The sequence below is a fragment of the Oxyura jamaicensis genome, chromosome 6 (assembly GCF_011077185.1).
Source record: "Oxyura jamaicensis isolate SHBP4307 breed ruddy duck chromosome 6, BPBGC_Ojam_1.0, whole genome shotgun sequence".
In the NCBI taxonomy this organism is placed as follows: domain Eukaryota; kingdom Metazoa; phylum Chordata; class Aves; order Anseriformes; family Anatidae; genus Oxyura; species Oxyura jamaicensis.
Window position 1 is genome coordinate 28525857 of NC_048898.1, and position 24484 is coordinate 28550340.

General features: G+C 38.8%; 1 protein-coding gene across 2 annotated transcripts in view; it reads right to left on the minus strand.

Moving 5' to 3' along the window:
- The window catches only part of GFRA1 (GDNF family receptor alpha 1), a 258614-nt gene that overhangs the window by 29068 nt on the left and 205062 nt on the right, over positions 1-24484 (minus strand). For both annotated transcript variants that reach the window (XM_035329554.1, XM_035329553.1), the window contains exons 5-7: positions 11488-11597; positions 6083-6217; positions 3036-3214 (exon numbers count right to left, since the gene is read on the minus strand). In XM_035329554.1, coding sequence (XP_035185445.1) covers positions 3036-3214; positions 6083-6217; positions 11488-11597 — 424 coding nt within the window. The remainder of the gene's footprint in view (positions 1-3035; positions 3215-6082; positions 6218-11487; positions 11598-24484) is intronic.

A 24484-nucleotide genomic window follows, 5' to 3' on the forward strand; every position in this document is an offset into this window, starting at 1 on the left:
CATAATCCAACATGATGGTTGAAGCAGTGATGGTAGAGCGAGAGACTGAAAGCCATAACCGTTTTTGTACTGACGTACTAAACACCAGTTACAGCTGAGAATGAAAGACAAACAAATATGACAGTTAAGTAGAAAAAGTTGGAGTGCAGCTATCAGAAAAAAAGATAGAAATGACAATTGCTTAATAAAATGTGGATGTGTAAGCACCACACTGTTGTCATTCATCTTTTCCTTTTTTGTTCACACTATTTTTTAATATGGTGCTGAGGATTCTTTGCTAGACTTCAAGCACCTCAAAAATGTTTGAATTTACATTTATATAGAGCTAACCACTATTTATTTTTTGTGTTTAGCAAACTTAGAAGCCAGGTTTATGGGAGAGTTTATAGCACTCCTGATGAAAGTAAGCATCTTCTTGGCATAGGTAGAGTGCCAATTTAATTTAGGGACAGAAAAAAAAATAGTGTAGTACACAAATCCATTCATATTTAAACATTAAATAAGCATACAACAAAAATCAATGTTTCTATGCATCAATTACTAATAAGAGAATATCACACTGACAGTTAAACTGAAAATTCTTGTAGCGATGCTAATGTGAAATGAAGATCTATTTCTAAATAGCATCACTAAAGCAAAAATTATTTTGAAGTCCAAACCTTCAACAGGCATTCAAAATAAATACTGAGTTCAGATAAACAAAGAGTATCGCGTATTTTCTTTAGGCACTCACAACAACTCCAGATTCCCAAGTAGGCTTGTGTGCAGGAGTACATGGCAGAATGACAAAACCATTACTGTATTCTTGCTTTTCATACGACCATTGTGAACAAGTCAGAAAAAAATGTAACAAAAATTGCTCCGCTGGTGACACTCTTGGCAGATTGGGTTAATGTCCTGTATTTTACAACCTCAGGAGGTTAGTATTTGTTCATTTCTATGGGAATTTATACTAATCAATCACTTCCTGCTCTTTCCTCCCTTACTGTATTTATTTCTATAGCAATTTGTATTAATCAATCACTTCCTGCTCTTTCTTCCTTTACTGCACTTCTAAATCCACTAACTAGGATATGTATCCTTGTAGCATCTCAATGATCACCTCCACATCCCCTCTCTGTCACTGTCTTTTTGAACTAATGCTAATGTTTTTTAAATCTACTTTTCACAATATTTAGGCTAGATTGCGTTTTTGAAATTTTCAGCTCAAATGCTAAGTGTATAACAAAGCCTTTCAGATTGCTTTTGGTAGCACTAGTTCATGTTTTGAAAAATACTACAAAGGAGTATTTTTTCATGGGAGGAGAGCCTTGGAATGAATATGCTTCTCCAAGTGCGATATGAATGCCTCCAGTTCTTTTGTAAAATTTGAACTGAGATTTAAGTCTCACATGCAAAGTGGCACCACACTGTCCAATAAACATAGGTTTCTTTAAAAAAGTGTGGGCTTGTTTTGGCTCTATTTGCAAGTTACTATTGAAAAATTCATTGAAATGTAAAAGCTTTGTTCTTCATGGTTCAGTTCTGACACAGGAAAATAGCTAGCACCAGAATGTTGTATTTCACAAGAAAAAAAAAAAAAAGTGATTCATGTAACTTCAGTGACCTTTTAATGCCAGCATATCTGTAGTTTTTACAAAACAACTGATAATTTATTTAAATGAAGCTGTTTTCCCTGGAGAGCTTTACATCTTGTGTCAAGTGTATCTGGGGTGTACTTGAAGTCACAGTACACCTTCAAACCAGGGCTGATAACTTGAGTGGGACATGACCTCAAAATGCCAGAGTAATTGGCGTAAGGTAGGGAGGACAGGGAAGAACTTCATTTGTTTTCAGAACAATGGAATATCTATTCAGGTCTGAGGAACATTTGCAAATCAAATTGAAACCAATGGGATTTGTGACCACTTGCTACTTCTTCGGTTTAGTAGATGTGTACTTTAGGAGCATCTGGAGGCCTTATTCTATGTGTAACGTGCATGACTGTACAAACACTGAAGGAAAATGTGATCCCTGCCGTAAAACTTTTTAATACAACATGAAGTGAAATAATATTCCCTCAGGTTCATCCTTTAGATGCAAGACACTCCAAGTTCCAGGTTTAAAAGACTACATTTCTTTTTAGCATATTTCATTTGGTCAAATGACTACTGCATATGGAAATAGAGTGCCTACAACTATCTTTCTCTCATCAATAACTTATAAAGCTTAACTAATAATGAATGTACAGATATGAAAAATCAAATTAAAACAGAAGGTACTAAAGTCAACACCATCTACAATTAACCTCATATACTTTGTGACTCAGTAATGCCTTGGAAGAATGTTAATCAACATTGCCTGTTACTTCATGAACTTTCCTGCCTAGATTTTGCAGTTCTCTCCTACCCAAATTCTTAATGCTTTCTAAGGGCTGCATATACTGCCTTCAGCAAGCAATGAGCCTCTTTAAAATCCAGAATCAATGACACACCACAGTCTGATTGAAGCACTAAAGGAAATGGCTGCAGCCATTGGCCAAAATCGTATCACAGCTTTGAGCTCAGTTACGGAAGGTACCTGATCCAAAATAGCTTGCATGTTTATCCAGCTTCCTCACCATGTAGCACCCCATATTCTCTACTATCCAGACCTACTCAGCAAAAAAAAAAAAAAAAAAAAAAAACACCACCAACAACAAAAAAACCATAGCATCCCATGCTAGCTATCATTCAAAGTTCCCCTTAAATTTGGTTTACTGAAGAGACTAATTTAATCAGACACATGCTGGCAGCGTTTGGACAGTACCACGTTCATATCCAAACCTGTGATAAATTAAATATTGTGCCTTGTTTCTCTGAGAGAGGCAATGAAGGCCATTCTCAAATATGCATGCTTCTTATTTAAAATAAAAGTGTCTGGTATTTTACAGTGTATCTGGCTTGTAACTAGTAAACACATACTCTAAATTAGGCAGGTATTTACTCATGGAGCAGGAAATACTCTGCATGAACACCTTTCTTTTATGTACTGCAACAATTACAAGACTTTCTTACCTGCAGGTTTGCACATGCTGGTGAATCATTGTGGGTGGGTATTTCATTGTTGGTGGTCTCTGAACCTGTGTTTTTAAGTCTGGAAGCTGTTGTAGTTGTGGCTGTGGTGGTCTGTACTGGTAAGATTGGCTGCCACACATTCACATCAGTACCATTGCCAAAGGCCTGAATTGCATTTTCTGTAAAAAGAAATTACAGGCAATTTTCTACTTCTAAACAAATGGCAGAAAGCAGAAATGATTTATTTTCTATTGTTATTATTGTTATTATTCCATCAAAACTGTATTTATAGAAGCTCCATTTTTATTTTGAAAAATGTGTCTTACTTTTGAACATATCAGAAACATGAATTGAGAGGCTGGTGCCACATAATTATCTGATGAAGCCTATTCTTTGTAACATTCCTGGTCATTCTTGACAGAAGCCCTAGGTCTTACTGTAATCATATTTGTTACCAACCAAAACCCTTAAAAATTTACTTTCAAGATTTAAAAACCGGTCTCAATGTTACGTCCTATCTGAGGCAGGTGATGTTACATAGCAAACTAAAAACAGAGAGCGGGCAAAATACCGATTTATTTCTACAGCTTGGTGTATTAAAACTAACATGCCCATAACGACAAAATGGTTTCACTAAGACAATCTTTTCCTTTCAGTTTTCCTTTCAGTTTTCAATCAAAATCTACATAATTAGGTGAGGGAAACATGCTTAAACAAAAACTTCAGGATAAAGAAGTTAAAAAGCTTATCATGGTTTCATGGGATTAAAGACTGTGTTTATGGCAAGAGTAAATTGGTTGTTTTTTTCATAAACAAACTAAAAACAACAACAACCACAAAAAAAAACCACCACCACCAACAAAAGTTTTTAATCAGGTCTTTGGGGATTCAACATGGATTTAGGGATTTCTTATTTCAAATTCTCTGTATAAAAAATCAAACAACTTCACTGGGGACTAATATGTGGAAGCTATTAATACTTCTTCTCAGTGGTATTCCTTCCTTTATAAAATAATTTACATTTAATTCTCATCTGTGAAAGATGCATTTTATTCTAATATTAGTTCTCAGAACTCCAGCACACACAGAGATGAATTTATAGCGGGCATCACAATCAGTTAGGTTGATAGAGACAAAGTAGGAAGAGTGGAATGATATTTTTCCTGGCTTTACCTGAGTAAGGCAGTATACAAAGCAATATTTTCCACATATAAAGTATTCCTAAGTGTCTGAATGATTTACTAAATTAACAGCAACTCCTGTTAACTTGTTTCCACTATTGCAAGAAGGATCACAGAAATTCCATCATTCTATGCCATCGTTCCAGGCAGTGAAATGCTTTTTATATATCATGACATTAAAAATTATATATACGTTTAACAAAAAAAAATAAATTTACAAATAAAGAAAAATTTAAAAAAAAAAAAAAAAAAAAAAAAAAAAACATTTTATTAACCCAGAAACACCTTTAATTTCTGCATGAAAAAAAAGCTCCCTAGCAGCTGGGATGACTATAATTTGTCTCACAGTAGCCTCTAATGTCTTTGATTTGTCTTCATTAACATTTTCATACTGGAAGCAAAAAAGGGACATAGGATATCTGTGCCTATGCATTTTAAAAAGAACCTGTAACACTGTAGCAATTAATATTCACAAATTATTAACATCTGATGTATTACATCAGATACAGTATACATATATAAGTGGCAGCACCATTAGGTTTGAAGGTGGTCTCAGGCTGTAGTGTTAACTTTCACACAATCATAGCCCGAATTATTTTTTTTCATAAGTGGTCTTGAGTAGCTTTAATTCTTCAGAAGCTTGATAAATAGTTTAACAAATAGCAACTCTAGTAACTCACTTTTTTGTGTGCAAAGCTCCCCATGTCTTCACAAATGTGCTGCCTGTTGTGGAGCTACAAATGGAGATTTTCAGACCCTATCCTAAAATAATGAACCTCATTAGCAGTACTGCAAGAATATAGAAGTGGATGGAACCGTCTGGATCATCTTGTTCATTTGTTATTCTTTGCAAAAAAAGCAACAATGCGTGCTTCTTTTCATAATCTGATGAAAAATGACTTTTAAAATCAGGAAGAACTTTTTCCCCTCCTGCTGAAAAGCTGTTCTTTTAACTTAAGCCTGATGGTTAAAAAAATTTCAATCCTGAGCCCAAATATGTATGGCTAATACCTCTCTTTTTGATCCTGTGTCAACATTGTCCTTTATGTTAACTAATTCTTTTCCCTCCCTGTACTTGCCCCCCTAATGCAATTTCAGAGGACAATCATGTATGCTTTCAACTTCTGTTCTGCTAGGCTATGGAAGCCAAGTTCTTTTGGTCTCCTCATTTATCTGAAATTAAAACTCTGGTGCACACTCCACATCATCCAATTATGCTGCTGCAGGCAGACAGGAAATTTGAAAAGAGAACCTGCCAAAATCGACTCCACTGAGCCATTCTGAAATTTATAATAGTCCCTAATTTGGGAGTAAGCTTAACTGAAAAGAAATCAATAATTTAACAAAATCTTGAAAATGGGTACCATCCAGCCTTGTGTTAAAACCAGGCATTTGAGATCAAGTAGCCTAAGAAACCTGAAGCTTGGCCATAAACTGCAAACACAATCCAATTTATACTTACCTACAGCAAATCCTTCATAAAATACATGTCTTTTTTAATATGAAGTTCTTAAATTATACACAAGGCCCTCAGATGTTGCAATTTTTTGGTACAGATGCTCCCTGAGTGCTAGGGTCCAAACATGATCTGTGATGTAAACATATTTCTGTATGATACACTTCTGTAATTTGAATTATTTTTTTTTTTTCCAACAACATCCTGTGTTTGCAACCTTGGCCATAAACTACAGTATCAGGAATATTTATTTGCTTGAGTTTGTTCAATGCTAGTTTTTACACCTACACCAGAACCATGCTTAGAGTGTGCAAAGAGATTGATTGATGCATCACAACACACTTAAACAATAAAAAAATTCCATGAAACATGCTAAAACTCTTTCATACATCTGTTAATTCCATACTCACTAAGGCATGTGTTGTCCTGGAAGAAATTCAGAAATTTCTGGCATTCATCTCTATCATTACCGCTGTTGCTGCAGTCACACCATGGGGCAACGCTGAGACTACTTGAGTCTATGTAGTTCGGTGTCATCACTGTGCCTATTAAAAAACAGTAAGGAACTGTACTGTGAGCAACCTCTGCACTGAAGTATTATTCCCATACAAACAACATTATTCCCAGACAAACAGCACTTGTTAAGTTATACATTCAGAGTGCAGACCCATGGTAGAGTTTCAGCTTCTAGAGTTCCCAGATCCCTTTGCCTACCAATCCTGTGCAACATTTTACACCTGTGGTTGTATGAGTGTAACCACGTCAGGTATTGTAAAATGGCTCACACAGTAAAGACCCATTCCCTTGTTTCAAAAAGGTTTATACTGCAAGACCAGAGAGCTCCATCAGCAGAACTGACAGGTGAAAAACTATAGCACAGGGGAGGGATGGAGTGAGAGAAGGTGCGAACATCTTGAAAAGCCTCTGCTGCCAAATCAAACATGTAGCTGAGTCCTTAAAGCTGCACTCTAAAAAAAAAAAAAAAAAAACAAAACATTTTCTTCCTCACTTGCATTTTCTTTCAATTTCTGCAAATAACTGGAGCTTCCTCCCCAAGTCTGCAGCCAGCCTGGAAAAACAGAGTTCTGAACTGCATGAGCAAGGGGAATGTTGGTCATGCTGCAAAGAGTGTTGATATGTCCTGGAGGAGTGCTATCCATCCCTACGGTGCTCCTGAGGGCCCTGCCAACAGAGTGGGTTATGGTGAAGGACAAAGCAAAAACACAACCAGCATGCAGGAAAAGACACAACTGATTCTTAGCAGATAATAAATTACTATTAATCTTGCTGCATCACTGCTTTTTTAGTACAGTGATTGTTTCCTCAACACTGTCAACAACTTACCACCACAGGCTCATTACAACTCTCTTACAATTCTTAGGTAAATATTCTCACATTTATGTCAGCTGAAGGCTATCAATAATCGAGTGAAACCAAAGAATGTGTTCTGTGTCCTAGAAGTTATACAGGAACTATTCACCACTCGTCTGGATAAGGTAACTGTTGTGAGATCAACACTTACCCAAACCAGCAGTCACACTGAAGGCATCAGCACAGTAGGTCAGAGATCTCAAATTCTCCTAATGATTGAGAAGTCTGAATCTTTATTGTATGTCTCACCAAACAGGAGAAAATTAATTAAAAGGGGCTGCTGTTAGCTACTTTTACTGAGTACAGAAGTTTCAGGAACCAAGTCCCTCACTTGGCAATCTACAGCTCTAGGATAGGCTTTGTATCATGAGGATAAGTGATCACAGCCCCTCAAAACTCCTCAAATGACATCAAAGTAGTCATTAAGAAGATGTAATAAATGAAAGATAAATATTACAGACCCAGAGTGTACATTAGCAGAGAAAATTTGGTCCACAGGTCCAGGGCCAAGAGTCTGTAATAACACATAGGAAAGGGCTATCAAAGAAATAGGGCTAAAAAAAGTAACATTAGAAATAACACAAACCACAGAATGATGTGAAATGGCCTTTCAGTCACCAGGCAGTGCTGGGAACTAAACAAATCAACATGCAAAATACTTCATACATGATGTGGGAGACCAAGGAAAACAGACATAAAGGGCTGGCCTGAGAAAGGCAGTAATGTATGTGAAAATGAATGCAGTGCTACTGCCAAAGTCAGAAAAAGCATCTGTTGTCTTGTTTGGGGATGTTTTTAAATTAGAATGAAATTCTATGTCTTCATCTACTTCCAGCTTCTAAGAGATGGTTGTGATAATAATCGCTCAAATTCTACATGAGATTAGCACGAGTAAATAGCACAGTTCAAAACTTAATAAATGGAGGTGGAGAATTTAGTAAAATAGGCAAGTATCGTTTGCGCCATTAAAATGAAAACTTGACAGTAGATAAATAAGAACAGGAATGATGTTAAATTAAACTAAAACGTGAAAATATCTACCCATTATTTGTTTGATGGTTTAGTGAGCTATTTCAACCCTGTGATATGATCTGAAAAGAAGTGAGAGAAAACGACAAGCAAGGCCTTGCAAATGGAAAGAAAACAGTCGGTGTTAAAAAAGGATAAGTAGCAAACACTTAGTGAAGGGTTGAGAAAACAGAAAGGTACTGAGGAAGTTTAAAAGGTCACTGAGGAAAGGCTACAAACAAGGTAATAAGGTAATTAAAATGGGTCAAGACAGGGGATAAAAGTGTAAGAGATACCAAACTATGATTAAGGTTGATGATTACTGGAACGCCAGGACATGGAGTGTGTATATGCAGCACACAAACTGTACATCCAGCAAAAACAGAGTGGCTGAAAGAGCAGCTAGTAGAAAATCAGTCTGTCATTTAAACCTGGGGGCAGATGTGAACCCAAGCGGATTATATGCTTCGTTTCCTGGGGTGTATTTCCTTTTTCTCCCTGCAACGTGTGTGCCTTCCCCTCCTCCTCACTCCTCTAGCTTGCATCTTGGAAATTCTGCTCAAGGACACTAACAGATCAGAGAAACCACGGTGGTTGGCAGTAAAATAGGACATGCTCCGTTTTGTGTGTTCTCTGTATCATATAGTTGTGTGACAGCCTCAGTTGTAGGCAGACAGGTCTCCACATTCTAAGGAAAAGCAGAATTGACCTGAGCACAACCAAGATTAGGGACAGTTCAGAATTAGGAGATTTATGGTGGGTCCAGGAGAAGGATGTGTGACTGAAGTTGCCTTGACCCAGGTGTGACACAGTAAATGAGAGCCAACAACAGGAATTTGCCCAAGACCAGTGAAGGCAATCAAATGCAGCAAGCAACAACATTTAAGTAACAAGAATGTCAGAACAAGAAGTCCGTTTGCATGTTGGAGGTAGAAAGTATCTTAGCAAATGAGGATTACAGTATGAACCATTTGGCATTACCAAAGTCTAAAAACTGGTTACTGGATCCAGAAGCAAGCATCAAGTTCTGCAAAAAACAGCTTATTCATACAAACTCCCATGGAATTCCAGGGAATTCTGGGGAAATGAGATGTATTTTACTGAAAAGAGGTGAAAATGTGTCAGAAAATGAATGCTTAACCAGATCTTGAAGTCAGCAGTTGCAGCCATACCAAACTGCTGTGGGAGTACAGACAGGTCCAGATGGCTTAAACTAGGCTGTAAGCAAAGCACTGAATCTCAAGCATGGCGATCACTAATCTTATTTTACATTTAATCATTTTTATCTTTTTTTTCTTTACATGCTGTAATTCTTTAAAAGTATTAATTTATCACCACAACAAGGAGTTTAAGGTGATTCACTAAGGTCTTCCACATTCTGTAAGATATACATAGCTTTATAATTATATACATAACACCCTGATGCAAACAGAATCACATCCACTGTATCTTCCACAGAGAACCCTCATTTTCCTGAACAAACTATGTGGAGGCACACATTTTGCTACATTTAATAAAATGTCTAAATTAAATATATATACATATGAATGAATGAATATCTTAATTAAAACACCTGGAAATCCTGGAGCTCTGATGAATGAATGAATCTGTAAGAGCTTCTTACCCAGAGCCTCTCTACCTATTCCTGCATTTTGTATATCTTAAGTAGACAGCAGAAACATTGTACTTCTGATTTTAATCTCAGATAGCCTCTTATAAATGTGATGGTCTTCATATAATTTACTCCAGTTTTATATCAGCTTGATATCAGAAGCAGGAATTTACTGCTTCAGCAGATGAAAGCTTTGTTTTGGTAATTTTGGTTTCTCAGAATGAGTTCCAAGAAGTAAAAACTTCTGTACCACTAATCAGTTCCCATATTTTTGCATGTATCTAGAGGCTGACAGGAAAGAAGAAAAATGTTTATTTTTCCCTTTGAAAATCAGATCTCCTTTTGATTTCAGCTCCTTAGGGACCCATTCCACATTTCCGATGTCTGACGGTGTTTTGCAGCATGGTCATCCACAGTAACACACAAAAAAACCTTACTATGTGAACTGCGTCATCTTTGAGCTTAAGCTGAAAAATGGATCCAACAAAACTGTCAGCAAGATTCACTAGGTCCAGCAAGAACTTCTTGGCAGCTCTCACCCAGAACTATCTATTTGTAAGTTACTCTTTGCCAGCAGCTAGACTTCTTAATCTCATTGACTAGATCAGATTTCAAGGCTGTTCAATTCTTTCTTTTAGAGTCAAATGACGTTCTGTCATAACCGCTCTTATGTTATAGCCTTTGCATACTGTCGTTATCACTTAAGACACAGAACCATGTCCTCCAAAATTATCATGTCTTTTTTAACCAGTTGGTACTCCAGAGACTTACCTCACTTGTTAGATGCTAGAGTATTAAGAATGGTAACAACAAGTCAGCAAATATGGCTTTCAGTCATTTTATATACATATATATATGTATATATATATATAAAGCCTAAATTGGAAATATTTTATTTCAGATATTATTTCAAAAGTCATTTATTTAACAGCAGGATCTGCTTCAGTGACTCAGCTGGGACCTTCGCACCCAACAGAAGGGGCTATTACTGCATTGCAGCAGGTGCAGGTTTTAAGCTTAAAAACATCTTATCTGGTGCACTTTTAAAATCTGTTGTTTCAGAGTTCTGACATTCACTTATTGTTTATTGCCCAGCCATGGTATTTCTACAAGTTCACCTTCCTGAGATAACCTCTCTCTTTCAGGAATCAAATACTGTGGAGGGTGTATGGAATCTGACTTGCATATAGTCACCCTTGTGCCTGTTGACAGTCAGGAAGGTGACAGCAAGCAAAATGAATTATGTTGGGGCGGGAGAGGAGTTCAGATGATAAATTTGGTCTCAGTTCTAATCCATTGACAGGCATCTAAGAAAATTTAGAGTGGACAGAAGGTGATCGTGGAAAGAACAGCAGCTGCAAGTGAAACAAGGCTGGGTTAGTCTTATCAACTCATTCCTCAAATGTCCAAACTTTCCCTAAAGAACAAGAAATATTTTAATCCACCTTGTGATGACAGCTGCAAAACTAACCAAGTTGCAGCTTTATTTGTTCTTTTTAGCTTCTTACTTCATGGTCCTGTCCAAAAGTCAACCACCTTAATAAGTTATACTTTGTAAGCTTAATTTATATTTATTTCAAACACATTTTTCTCTATATCCTCTGTCCTTAATTTCCTTGCAATGTACAAATTTACCTCAGGAATCTCTGTAAAGTAAAAGAACGCCAACACAGCTGAGAATTTTGCCTAGGACCATGCAGTACAGTGTTCCACTGTTTTTATTTCATGAGGGTCTTCAAAATATTGTTTGGGTGTTGTTGTGTTTTTTGTTTTGTTTTGTTTTTTTTTGATCAAGCAAGCCCCAACCCCTCCCTGCATTCTTACCAATAAGCCCCGAGTAAGCGAGGAGGCAGTCAGCGTAGTTCTCCTTCAGACAGCTACTAACAGACCGTGACTCAGGCTGGCAGTTTGTGAAAAAATCTGCAAGGCGAGATCTGCAACATGAAAAAAGGCGTATCTTTAAAAATCAAGCCTGTAGGCATTCTTACGTTTTACTGTCTTTTTATTTTTCAACAGCACTTAGTATTTTTAACTTCAATATACATTAGACACATTTCAATTGATGAGGGTCTCTTTCCAGATTCCATTTCTGAAACCAGAACAAAAAAAGTATAAGAAAACAGAAAAAAGGGACAAAATGACAGGGTCATGCACGCCCTCTGCTAAAAGAAATGCTCTGCATTTTCATGCCAAAAAAAAAAAAAAAAAAAAAAAGAGACATTTTATCACGAGTGGTCATTTTGCCTGGATCTGAACTCTGGAATCTGTTAATTCTATAGGAACATAACACAGTTTCTGCTAGTTTACTCATTACACAAAACTCTGTGTTTGTGCTCCCTGAGCCCCCTTACTCCATAACTTGAGGCAGGATCTACTTTAGCTCGGCCCTGAATTTCCAGGGAATGGGTTTACCCCTGCTCTGCACTTGCCCGCAGAGCCAACTGGCTGAACTGGGCAGATCCAGATGGCATGATCTACACACCCCTGGAGCAATGGTACTGAGAGTCTATCTGTTCTTGTAAAATGTGCATTTATCGAAAGTTTACAGCATGGAGCTCAGAAGTAGTGAATGTGTGCTCTGCATCCACTTCTGCTACTGATTTTTTATCTCTGCATACCTCAATTACCCAATTTCAAAGAGGGGAAGAATACTGCTCACCTCTGGAAAGTGCTTCAAGACTAGGGCTAAAGCTCTACGTCAATTAACAGGTTATTATGACTTTGGAAACCAAGAAGAGAGTTCCTAGCAGCTAGAAGCTGTTCTGTTAATTTGCACTTTAAAGGCCATGTAATGCTCCCATCCAGGTCTGTAAAATTTGAGAGGCTTCACTGAGCTGAGTCAAGGTCCACATCCTGCAGTCTATCTCCTGCCCATCTTAAACCTTCTCTCCTCAGCTGTGAATGTGTTTTCAGTTGGACTTGTAAGCCTCTTGGTGCAGTGATTTTTGTTTATTTATGAAGTGCCATTTAGACCTTTGACTCCATGAGCAAAATAGTTTAACCTTCCTGCTTCTCTGTTCCTCCGTGAAAAGGGAATGAAAGCGTTCTCTTGCTTATAACAACTCAGAGTGGTTTTCAGAATAAGATGTTTAATCCTTGCAAAGCCCTTTCAAAATCAGGATGCTGTCATAGATGTATTTCCATCTCTGCTCTAGCATTATGCAGATTTGCAATAGAAATGTTCTTTTTTACTTTTGCAACAAAACCACAAAAGTTAGCAGAAACAAGTGATTTGCACAGATTTTATTTGTGGGCATGCTCCAGAGACTAATTATCTTTGTTTGCTTTATTGCTTTTCCTATCTCAGAATGGGAATGGATGTACATCATTAATTGGCATGAAAATAGTGATGGGCAAACTTCAAAAGGTTCACAGGCTTAGTTTGAAAAAGCATCCTATAAATAGATTGTATGCAAACCACACCTGAATTTATCTGAGCTATTCTCATGACCTCTTTTTAGTTCCATCCATAACTGTACCGACACCAGCAAATCCATGATTGCCTTCAAACCACAGTCAACTGTCAGGTTTCCACTCCCTCCCTTCACGTATTTAACCATTTAACCTTGCGATGGACATTTGTACCCAGTTACCTTTAACAGCTTGAGAAAGTCAAGCTCTCTGCATATCCTTCAAGATGCCCTATATGTATACATTCTAGATTTCCACAGAATCTCTGTTTTTCTGGTGTACCTGCCAGGGCACAAGCTGAGAAGACACATTACAAGGGATGGAAAGAGTTAAATAGCACCATGAAGAGAATTTGGGCAAGGAAATCCTGTGTCACTGTGTTGACTCCTTCTTAGTCGATAATTAAGACAATAATCCAAAGATCCAGCTTTCTGGGCAATTGGGAACAAAGATCGTTGACAGTTTCTAAGGTTCCTATAAATCCTACTAATAACAATCATTTCATCATTCTTAATTGTACAGTTCTCCCGTAGATTATTATGTGCATTGGTCCAGAAATATACACTCCTTTTCTCTGAATGTAAGTACTGATAACTATGGAATAAAACCAACCATTTACTACCTTGTCTGCTTGAATAATTTATTTGTTGTAGTAAACACAGAAGGAAACTAAAATTGCTCTGCTGATCCCTTTGCGTACAGCCTGATTTCTATGTTAATTTCTGAAGGTTTTTTGTGGTTGCAGAAGGTAACAATCTAACAATGTTGCACATTTACATTTTTATAAGCCAAATATAGTTTAAATAGCTCTGGTCCAAGCATTGCTGGACATAGTCATACATGTCCCCTCTGAGTTACCCAAACTTCATACTACCAAAGTTCTTACTCCCTCCTGAGCTGTCAGTCATGTGGATAAACTTCCACAGGATATAAAATTAAGACCGGCAAATAAAAACAGAGACAAGTGTCCACCTGCCATCAAATAACTCCGCCGTGCTCAGTGAAGACCTGCTCACTGATGCTCACTGACGATCTAGCCCCCGATTTTCCACACAAACCAAAACATCCTCGTCAGCAATAGCAAAACAGTGGTACTGCTGTTTATCTACAGAGAGACGAATGAGCTTAATTAGAAACAGTATGATTTATACTAAATTATTGCACATGATTATTAAGAAGAGTTTGGGTAAAAGAGACAATCCTTTCAGGCATGCTTGATAAGCAATCAGATGATAGCAGTCTATTTTAAAAAATGCATATTGTACTAACTTTGTGGTTCTTCAGCAGGAAACTTGAGGTTAGCAACTTGTGGCTAAGTGTCTAACCCACAGTTGAACAGTTGGGTATCTAGAGGACAAACAGTGCTTGCACCATGCGTGCCCATGGTTTTATATGTGCAATGTACATACGTGTATCTATTTACTAGGTGGCTGGATACAAAACCAGACAGTTTTTACATTGTGCATAACACAAAGCAGGAACTATTCATTTCTTTCTCCATGTAAGAATCACAAATCCTTTGTGTTCAGCAGCATTAATGATTCTTTCCCTTGCATAAGAAATAAAAGTAAAAATAAAAGAAACTGAAGAGCACCACCCAGAAATCTTCTTCCTAGGAAGAAAAAGATCTTCTCTTTGTAGAGAAACAAATGAACAAACAAACAAAAACACAAACAAAATTAAATGAGTTCTAGCTTAGCCCTGGAAAATCTCCCCAAAGTACATTGTAGATCTTCTGGAAAGCTTACTTTAAATTTTTTGTATAGCACTAACTGAAAAAATAAGAATAATCCTACTGGCAAATTCAAAGAAAATCTGATCAAACAACAGTCTTTCTGTGAAGAAGAGAAAAAAAATCCAAACCTCCTATACTCTAATGCTTTGTGTTAGCACCAGTAAAATAATTTGTAAAAGTTAAGAATACAAAGAAAACAAATATAATTTGTTTACCTTACGATACTAGATCTTCAAATACTCAGCAGGGCAAATCAAAATTCAAAATTTGCTTACAAATAAGGTTTTTTAATAGCAGTATTGTGTTTAATCTGCTTGTAATTTTTGAGACAATTTAATTTTATATTAGCACAACTTGTTGCATGGGCAACATTGATTAGGTTTTCACTAAATTTATTTTCAAGGTTTTGTAGAAGTTGTTTAATGCTCTGAAATTATCTGTGTTACTTATCCATTCTCCCTCTTTAAAGTTCACCAACTCAACTTCAGCACTGGCTGCACAGAAATGCAGGATGCAATATTTGAAGGTATAGTCCAAACAGTGAAGTTGCAGATAATTCCTACAGCTGCATTTTCAGTTTGGATGCACTGTAAAACATGGCCTGCTGGAAATCAGCTTTATGAACAAGATGTACCTTTCCAAAAGTTACCCCTATTGCTGGGCTATCAAGTGTTGATTTCCCTTACTTCTGTTCTTCTGGCTCCATGAATCTTCAACTGCTTGTAGGCAGGGGCACTAGAGAGAAATCTTCTCTCTTCCGTTTCCCTTTGCAGTGGTGATCTTCAGCCTGAGAAGGACACTAAATCTGAATCTTCTACTGACTGCATTCACGTATACTGCCATGCCTATGTGAGTGGTTACAACTTCTTACCCTGGTTATGAACATGGGCAGCTAGGGCTGCTGTCCTGTGTTCACCTCAGTGACGCTGGGTGAAGTCTGAACATGCTCTCTACTGCCTCTCTTTACATTGCTGCTTGTGTTTAGGCATCTATTTATGGCTCAACAACCGTACCATAAAGGGTTCGTAAATGCCAAAGCTGAGTGACTGGAGTGACTACACTAATTAGTTAAAGCTGCTCTAGCGTCTAGACACCATTTGGCAGACGCAGTGCTGTCACGTAAGGGAAGTGTTGCATCAATATTCAGAAGAGAAAAGAAATATAAATCTGACACTGAGAAATTTCAGACTAAATCAATGAATATGTGTCAGAGTGATAAATGACAACATTACAAGAAAAAAAAAAAAATAAAGCCAAAATACTTGTTCCTCTTTTGTGGGGGTCAAATGTAGCATCTTGCTCCATAGCTACAAATAGCTCCTGTATAGCTGGGGTGGTGCTAAGTCTGTCTTCTGGGATGCAATATTGGCAAGAGGGCTTGATGTGTGTCCAAACTAACAGGTTCTTTGGTGGAGGAGCTTTTCATTTTCTCTTTGTTTCATAAACACGTAGTGAGTGGGCAGCGAGAAAACAAGGCAAAGCCTACATAAGAAACTCTATCAAACAGTGAACCGAAAAAAACCTCAAAGCAGCTCTGTCACTAGAGAAATGATCCTCCCTGCACCTAGTAATTTAGAGTCGACCCATCTTTGAAGACTGTTTTTCGTTAAATGCACTAGAAATGTGCAATACTAGCACATGTCATATCTCCTTAGTTATGGACACAAGCTACTGAGAACCTGTAAGCAACTACGAATTTTCGCCATTTTCAATTATTTAAGTGGGCATTTTTACATATATTTATTAAACAGGAACTTTAATTTCTCTCAGCAGAAACATGTTGGGCTTTCTTTGGCTGTTGTACTCCTCAAACAGTGACCGTATCAGTGCCCGGAGGGCACTAACGTCCCTACCCGCTCCCAGGGCTCCCCCACCTGCCCATGGCCCCCTTCAGCTTCCCCAGGCTGTCAGTCCCAGCCCCAGTAATGCTGTAGGGTGCTGTCCCCCAGTCCCCCACAGCCCTGCCCTGCCTGAGGGCCACACTGAGCAGGGCCACTGGTCCTTGGCCAGTCCCTGTCCCCAAAATGGTGCCTGACGCCTGGGGCTGCCCCTGGCTATGGCAATGGGCTGAGCCCGGCCTGCGAGCTCCTGGCCTGATCATCCCAGGGGCCCCCACAGAGCCCCCAGCCCTCACTGAGCCCTGACACACACCTCAGCATTCACACCCTTTTTGAAGTAAAAATGGCATTTTTGAAAATTTTTACTTCTTTTTGAGGGGTAAAAAAATACGAAGATTAAAACAGCGGACCACTTGGCTCCCAAGACCTGATTACCAAAAGCAGTTTCTCTCATGTGAGCCGATCCAAATCCTCTGTGAAAATCATTGCAGAAACCACTGTGGGATCTTTGATCCCAAACATCAGCTACTAGCTGGAAGAAGCTGGGTTTTATCTGTTTTTGCTTCTGTTTTGTTATTTTAAATGACTTGCAGCCTAAGCCCATGCCAATATTTGATTCCAGATTTGATTTATCTTTAAAAATTGTGTTGTTTATCTGGAAGTAAAATACAGACACTCCTCAATTGGAAGTAAAATACAGACACTCCTCAAACAGGCAGCCTATTCGGGTTGTGGAGTGACTGGCTACAGAAACAAAGAGCAGAGACCACACAAGATTCATCCCGAGGCCTCTCGGCTTCACGAGCGTTGGCTCCAGGCACCACGGCAGCCCACCAAGGCTTCCTGCTCCGGATGAGCACCCGTGCGTCGCCCCCGCAGGCTTCTGCATTGCTGGCCGACTGCACCGTGCTCCCCACCTTGCCTGATGCCACCTGCCTTATCCAGGCTTTCTGCTTACAGGACATTTAATATCCCAGTTAGCGGAGAGCTACTAGAAAGCCAGTCACGTAAAATTAAGAACACTTCCAGCTATGCGTATTTACATTTTAAAATCAACAATAGAAATGTATTCTCTCTATTTTTCTAACAACTCATTTTTTTCTGATTAAAAAATGGCCTAAAATAAACATACTCTGCGCCCGGTGTCTATTATTGTATCTTATACAACGCATAATAAAGTAAGTCACATACCATTTGCCTTTAGTGCTATCTCTTCCCATTGCTCAGGTAATCTGCCTGGGACCTGTTAGATCTTTTTACAAGTCTTCTACAGCGAATCAAAAGACCTTACCAAAACACTAATCTCATAATTTACCAGTGTTAGTTAAAGCCTCTAAGTAACTCAAGGTCATGTGTTGGAGTAATTTTATTCTAATGTATTAGGTTTCCTTTGGATTTCAGGAAAACTGCTAAGCTCAAATGTGGTCCTAAATAAGTATGATTTATTTGCAATTGGGGAGTATAAATATTTTTATACTACTGACCTTTTGTGTAGTAAAACCAATTTTGAAAAATATGGTGCAAATCCTGAGAACAAAGTAATGCAATAAAGAATTAGAACAGTGATTTTCTGACGCAGTGACACAAAACAGAATTTTCTTTTTCTGCTTGGAAAAAAAAAAAAAATTACCTCAGACCATATTTTAGAGGCCTGTTTGAGAGAACATCTGGAAAGCATTCCACAGGAAATCAAACCTATATTAAATATGTTTTGTGGGGCTCTGTTTCCTTGCATTGACTTTAAGCATGCATAATGTGTTTCTGTCTTCTCAACTGCAAAGAAAACACTTCTCTGAGCATCTTCTACAAACTGATAGGCTGAACTGTCAATACATGATTTCTATCAGGGGATGCTGGTAAGATTTCTATTTAGTCTATCTGTAACAAAGCTCTCCAATAACATGAACAAATCCACTAGCTACTTTCAGAGTACCAAGAGATTGTATATTTTATTTCATTTCCTTTACGCTGTTTAATTTTAAGCTTCTAAATATAAATGACTGTCATGTTTAAAGATGTCCAAGCCCCAGAGTGTCTCTTGATAGCATGTTACTCAGGAAAGAACTAGTCCATTAGGGATAGAGTTCTCACTTCATTAGTTGGGCAGACAGGAGTGTTTGAATTACAGACTGGAAACCTAAGAAAATCATTGTCACGCTCAAAGAGCAAGCCAAAGAAATTAGTGCCACAGCAAGTCCTTGAGTGTGCCACTGGATGCTTAGGTGTTTATTAACAACTATATCATGAGTGCACGCTGATAGGATGTGGTTCTGAGTACCTGAGAAAAACATCTATGACAATAATATTCTGTTTAACCACTTGAATAAACTATAATATAATATTGCTGGCTCAAGCATGAAACAAAATTGGCATCTAGAGACAGAAAACAATCCAAAGCAAGCATCTATACAAGCATCTCGGTTCTCTGTTTACCAGAGAAGTTCCTGTTGGCAAAAATATGATGCACTGGATCATCAGGTTTCCTAAGGTTATGTAGGGATTCTCTCTGCATTCCAACATCCCAGCGGTGGCATCCCTGAACAGAATAGCTCTGCATCCACTCGCCCCCTCCCAGTCTCTCCTGACTAAAGGAGAATGGGTGCCCAGTGCATCCTTGCACTTGATTGTGCAGGGCGGGCATCCAACATAGCTGAAACTCATCCTGAAGCTATGCTAAAAGCTGTTCTGATTTCAGGAGTCAGACAACAAATTTCAAGTCAGAACCACAGCAGATAAAAGCAGATTAGAGTGTCTTTTGTTGAGAAGCTTTTTGTGTCATGCACAATACATCCCCATCAAACAGAAAGTCCCCACATTCTGGCACCAGCAAACCAGTATAGCATTGATCTTATTCAACATGTTTTACTTGGTTTTAGAAGATACATGGATGTTCCATGCTAAGAAAAGCACCGATTTACAGAATAGGATTGGAAAATAAATCACTTTTACCAGTTAAAGATGACATGGACAGTCTAGGAGGTTTGTTGTTTCTTTTTTTAATCTCCACTGTCAAAAAAACTGAACATGGCCACAGCAGCTAAGAGAGCTGACAGCCTGTGATACATCTAGCTGATTACAGAAGTTCATCTGAAAGACACTGTCCATTCTGAGGAATGTTTTGCAGTGCTGCATGATGACCAGTTACTGAGACATATCTCCAGCATTTCACAAGGCCTAATTAGAAGAGGGAGCATCGTAACTGACAGGACAGCCACAGTAGTTTGTGCTTGAATTGGAGCAAGAGAAAATGAACTAAATATTCAGATAATACAGGCAAGATTTAATGTAACAGACGTCTAACTCATACAGGCTTTATAATATAAAAGCTTATTTTTAAGGTTTTTAGCATGTGTTTGAACAAATATACCGTAAGCACAAATATGTGAATGTAAGGGCATCTATTAATAATCTTTGGCAAGGGTCACATTCATCTCACACAGAAAATCCATATTCAACAGTAAACACATAACAGAAAACTTTCCCTGTGCTGCTTGCTTTAAAGCCAGGAAATAATCAAAGCGTATGAAACAACTACCTTTTGTGCTGAGAAGTCCTTTCAGACATTGGTACATTTACACATGGCTTTCCACTTAACAGTGGTTACTCCATCAGTAGCATGGTAGTGCTTCAAACATAATGAAAGCAATGCAATTTCTATTCAGGAAACATTAAAATGCTAAAATTTGAAAGTATGCATGTGGCTGTCACTTGTTCTGTTGAGAAACAAAGTTTTATTTTTAGTTCTAGTGCTTATATTATCTTGCAGCTATTTTAATGGATGAACTGCCACCAGAAATATTCTCTCACTAGGGCCTGATGTAGACTGATATAAATAACCTTTACAAAGTCCAGCATAACGGAATGGCAAAATCAGTTGACATTCTTTTAATTAGTACTGCCTGAAGATTCACCTACACAGAACAGGAATAGCCGAATTCATCCCTGGAATAAATCCACTGAAGTCACTGATCTCAGAGGAAGTACACTGGAAATGGACTCGATATAATACCTCTGTTATTCACATTAAACATATAGTGGTTTCTTGCCTTTAGTATATATGTGGTTTGAGGTAAACGGGGAAAGATTTTGATTTATGAAAGAAAATGCTATTGTGTGATATGTATCTCCTTTGCCTCAGAAACAGCAGATTAGCCAAATGTGACTGAGAGTATATTAAAGGGGATCAAAAATGTTCTCTTCAACAGATTTAACTGATTAGTGAGTGGAAACTATTCGTGCAAACCAGTGGATGCTGAACTTCTGTTCTCTACAAAAAATCTCTCAATTAACAATTCAACAAATCAGTGGTAACAGTAGTCTTACTGGAACCCCATCCAGCAAAGCAATTAAGAGCTTGCTTAACCGTAAGAACATGAGCAGTTCCAAATTTAGATTCTATTAAAGTTTAATGTCAAATCTAACTTTCCTGGCTTTCAAAAATTTTGACTAAACATGTGTGAAACTGCTTCATTAACAAATGTAGTTTTCAGCTGTCCTGCGCGATAAAGGAACAAACAAAATGGGCTGAACTCCCACTGCCGTAACCCCCTTTCTGGCTCATATTTCTAATCTGTACTCTTGTTTTTTATAATATTATACAGGCAATTTTCCTTTCTCACCTAGAGAACAAGGTTTTTCAGATACAATGATACACAGAGAGGAAGGACCATGCCTGGACGATACAAATACCCCAAGTTCTTAGGGCTGAAGTTTACTGGTGGCTGTGAGTACTTTAAATCATTGCATTGTTTTGGCTAGCGATGGACTGACCTGGAAGATCAGGTATCTAAGTACGGCCCACAAAAGTCTAATAATTTGCATCCAATTTTATGATTTTTTCTAACAATCATAAATATTTTATTCCTTCTTTCACTCTTGCAACTCTGCAGAAAGGGTCGAATGGATATTCAGCACCACAGTTAGCTCTTATCCTTAAAAAATACTCAGGGAGGAACAGCAGGACTTCAGCAACATGAGGATACTGCCAAAGCTACACCATGCAAAACATAAAACAGCTGAACCAAAGAGCTCTGACAATGCTTAGCTTCTGTTTTACAGACAATGGGCATAAAAGAATTACACTACCTTTTCATGGTTACATTCCTGGGTTTCAGGAATGAGTGGAGGCACTAGCTGGCTGCAGAAATGCTGCTTGGAGAGTTTTAAGCTTGCCTGCCAAAGGACCTCAGTGTGAAGATACTGTCTGGTTACTGCTTCTTAGAGCATAAAAACCCCTGTGCTTGCGGATCTCCTCACTGTTAAAGCACAAAGTGATGTGAAAGTTTGGTGCAGGAATACAACTGAGACATTTTTCTAATTACTATATCCTTGCTCGCGTCTTTGCTTCTTTCACTGCTCAACAAAACGTCAATCATCCAGCACGCTTTTAATCTTCAAGACCCTCTTAAGCAGAACAGAGGGAGTATAAATGAGGACTGGCCAAGCAGATCTTGGCACTCCAGAATGAGATCTACACTTTAACAGGGACAAAGCACTTGGTTTTCTGGTTGTTCTGATTTTTAGATTCCTTAGGGATTTATGGATATGTTTTCAGGAGGGACTGCTTGATTCCTTCTGAGTTTTGTTCAGAGGAGAGAAATTTTAAATGTGCTGGGGGAGGGGAGAGTAATACTATGTTTTACTCTGCTAACGAAAGACATCAATGTAATGAATCATGTAAAGGGCTCAAAAGGAAGCAAGTAATTTGATATTGCAGCATTTTCTACTTTATTTTTCCTTGACTTGAAAGGTTTTTGCTTATTTTGCAGAGTTTGCATTTTTTTTCCAGGCTAGCAATTCCCCCAAGACCCCAAACTTCACTACACCATCATGCTCCAAGCACACCAGCTTGTCCCACCTCTCCCCAGACCCCACCATCCAAATTTTTTGAATTGTGATCATTCCTCACTATCAATTCCTTCATTAAAAGACAGTTTTTCCATTTTTTCCTCCCTCACTGGCCCTGTGGTCCAGGCAGGGGGGCTTGGCCTCCCCTGGCCAAGCCCCGAGGCCAAAAGCAGAGAGCACGGAGCCCTGCAGGTAGCCCGAGCCCAGGCTAACCCTGTTCCCCTGCAGACATCCCGCATCCAGCGCAGGGTGAGTCAGGCAGCACACGAAGTTTCTCGCCCACTCCCTGACTCTGCCTCCAAACACAAAATATAGACACAGCCTGCACGTCTCTTGATATCAAGAGCATCCCTGTTCTAATGTCCTTAACAGCATTATGAAAACTATGTTGCTGTCCTGGTTTTGCATACCCACAGCAAAACAGCAATCTCAAGGAGCTGCCAGACAGCTTCAAGTGCCCAACTGATATAAATACCCCGGAGGGACACAAATCCAGCTCTGTTACACAGAACTGTACCCTGCCACCCTGTCCTTCGTGACAACACCCAGTGGGCAGCCACATAGAGCCAGGCAGCGCAGCTCAGCAGCTGGCCACTGAGCTGTAACTGGTATAAGCTACGGGCTCTGGGAGGGAGCAGGCACCTATGTTTTCCCTCTCATTTTCTGAATTACAGATGATCACTGGACTGTGGGCAAGATATTGAGGGAGGAAAAGAGCCGCGTGCAGGAGAGCGGTGAGGAGGGGCTGTAAGAGGCTGTAACGGAGAGGATTCAAATGTGGCAGAGAGGCAGTGAGAGTCAGGTAATGACTGGGAGATCTGGGAAGAGGAGATGAAAGGGGACTAAGCAAGGGGAAGAGGTGTGAGGATAAAGCAAGGGAGGAAGCAGGAAAAATGAAAGAGAACCCTAAGGAATAGAAGAATTGAGGTAAAAGCCCTGTTTCTCCTCCACCTCTTCTCTCTCCCCCACACATCCCTCGAGTGCCCTCCTCCCTGGTACTTGCTAATGCCAAAGCCTTCCTCCTAGTACAAGAGGCTGCACTCCCCTCTTCTGTAGCAGGACACAGACAGCTGGCTGCACACTTCCAGCATCTCATCACAAACTTGCTTACAGTCTTCATCCACCCCTCCTCAGGCAAACCTTACCCACGAGGGCGTGCAGCCTGCAGCCCGTAACATACCTGGTAAGGAGCAGCCCACAGGTCCCGCGCAAAGAAGCCACTTGTCCAGCCAGGTGCTGGCATGAAGCACTCACACACCACTTACAGTAAACAAGCACAGATACAGTGGCTCCCTTTTCACGGGAAATCATCATAAGAAATTTCAACAGAATATAAAGAAGGAAAATTAATTTCCTGGCAAGTTTCTTGTGTTTGCAGGAAACACAGCAAGCAGCTGAGCTTTTGTTCTAGCTCTCGCTGTGAAGGAGCTATTTTACGCACTGATAAAAATGTTTGCATGTCTTTATGCAAGGTCCTTATAACCGTACACAGAATTTAATATCTTTCACACAGAGTTGAATGTGTTCTTGCACCAAAATTAAGAGTAAACAAGTGACTAGAAATAGTTGACAGCAGTATCCCCAAACGATTGTACAAGGGGTAAGAACATGCCAATGAATGCCAATGAAAGCACATTTATAGATTTGGATCTCTGACTATAGAGTGCCAAAAATATCTTGTGTTTGTGTTCTGACATTAGGCAAGAACCTTCTTGCTATTTCACCGTTTTGAGTACAGCAATTGTGGAGGACAAGAAAGTTGCATTCTATTACTAGATTCTTAATTAAGAAAAAAAAATCTAAAAAGTCTTTAAAAATATATTTTATCTTCCTTTTCAGATCTTTACAGCACACGGCTGTATTGATACTGTTCTATTTTTCTGTTCTGTTAATAAGTAATATATCTGCATCATTATCATTCTGCTCAGTGACTGATGAACACATTCAGAAAACAGAAGTATGCAAATTCAAAACGCCAATTATTAAAAAG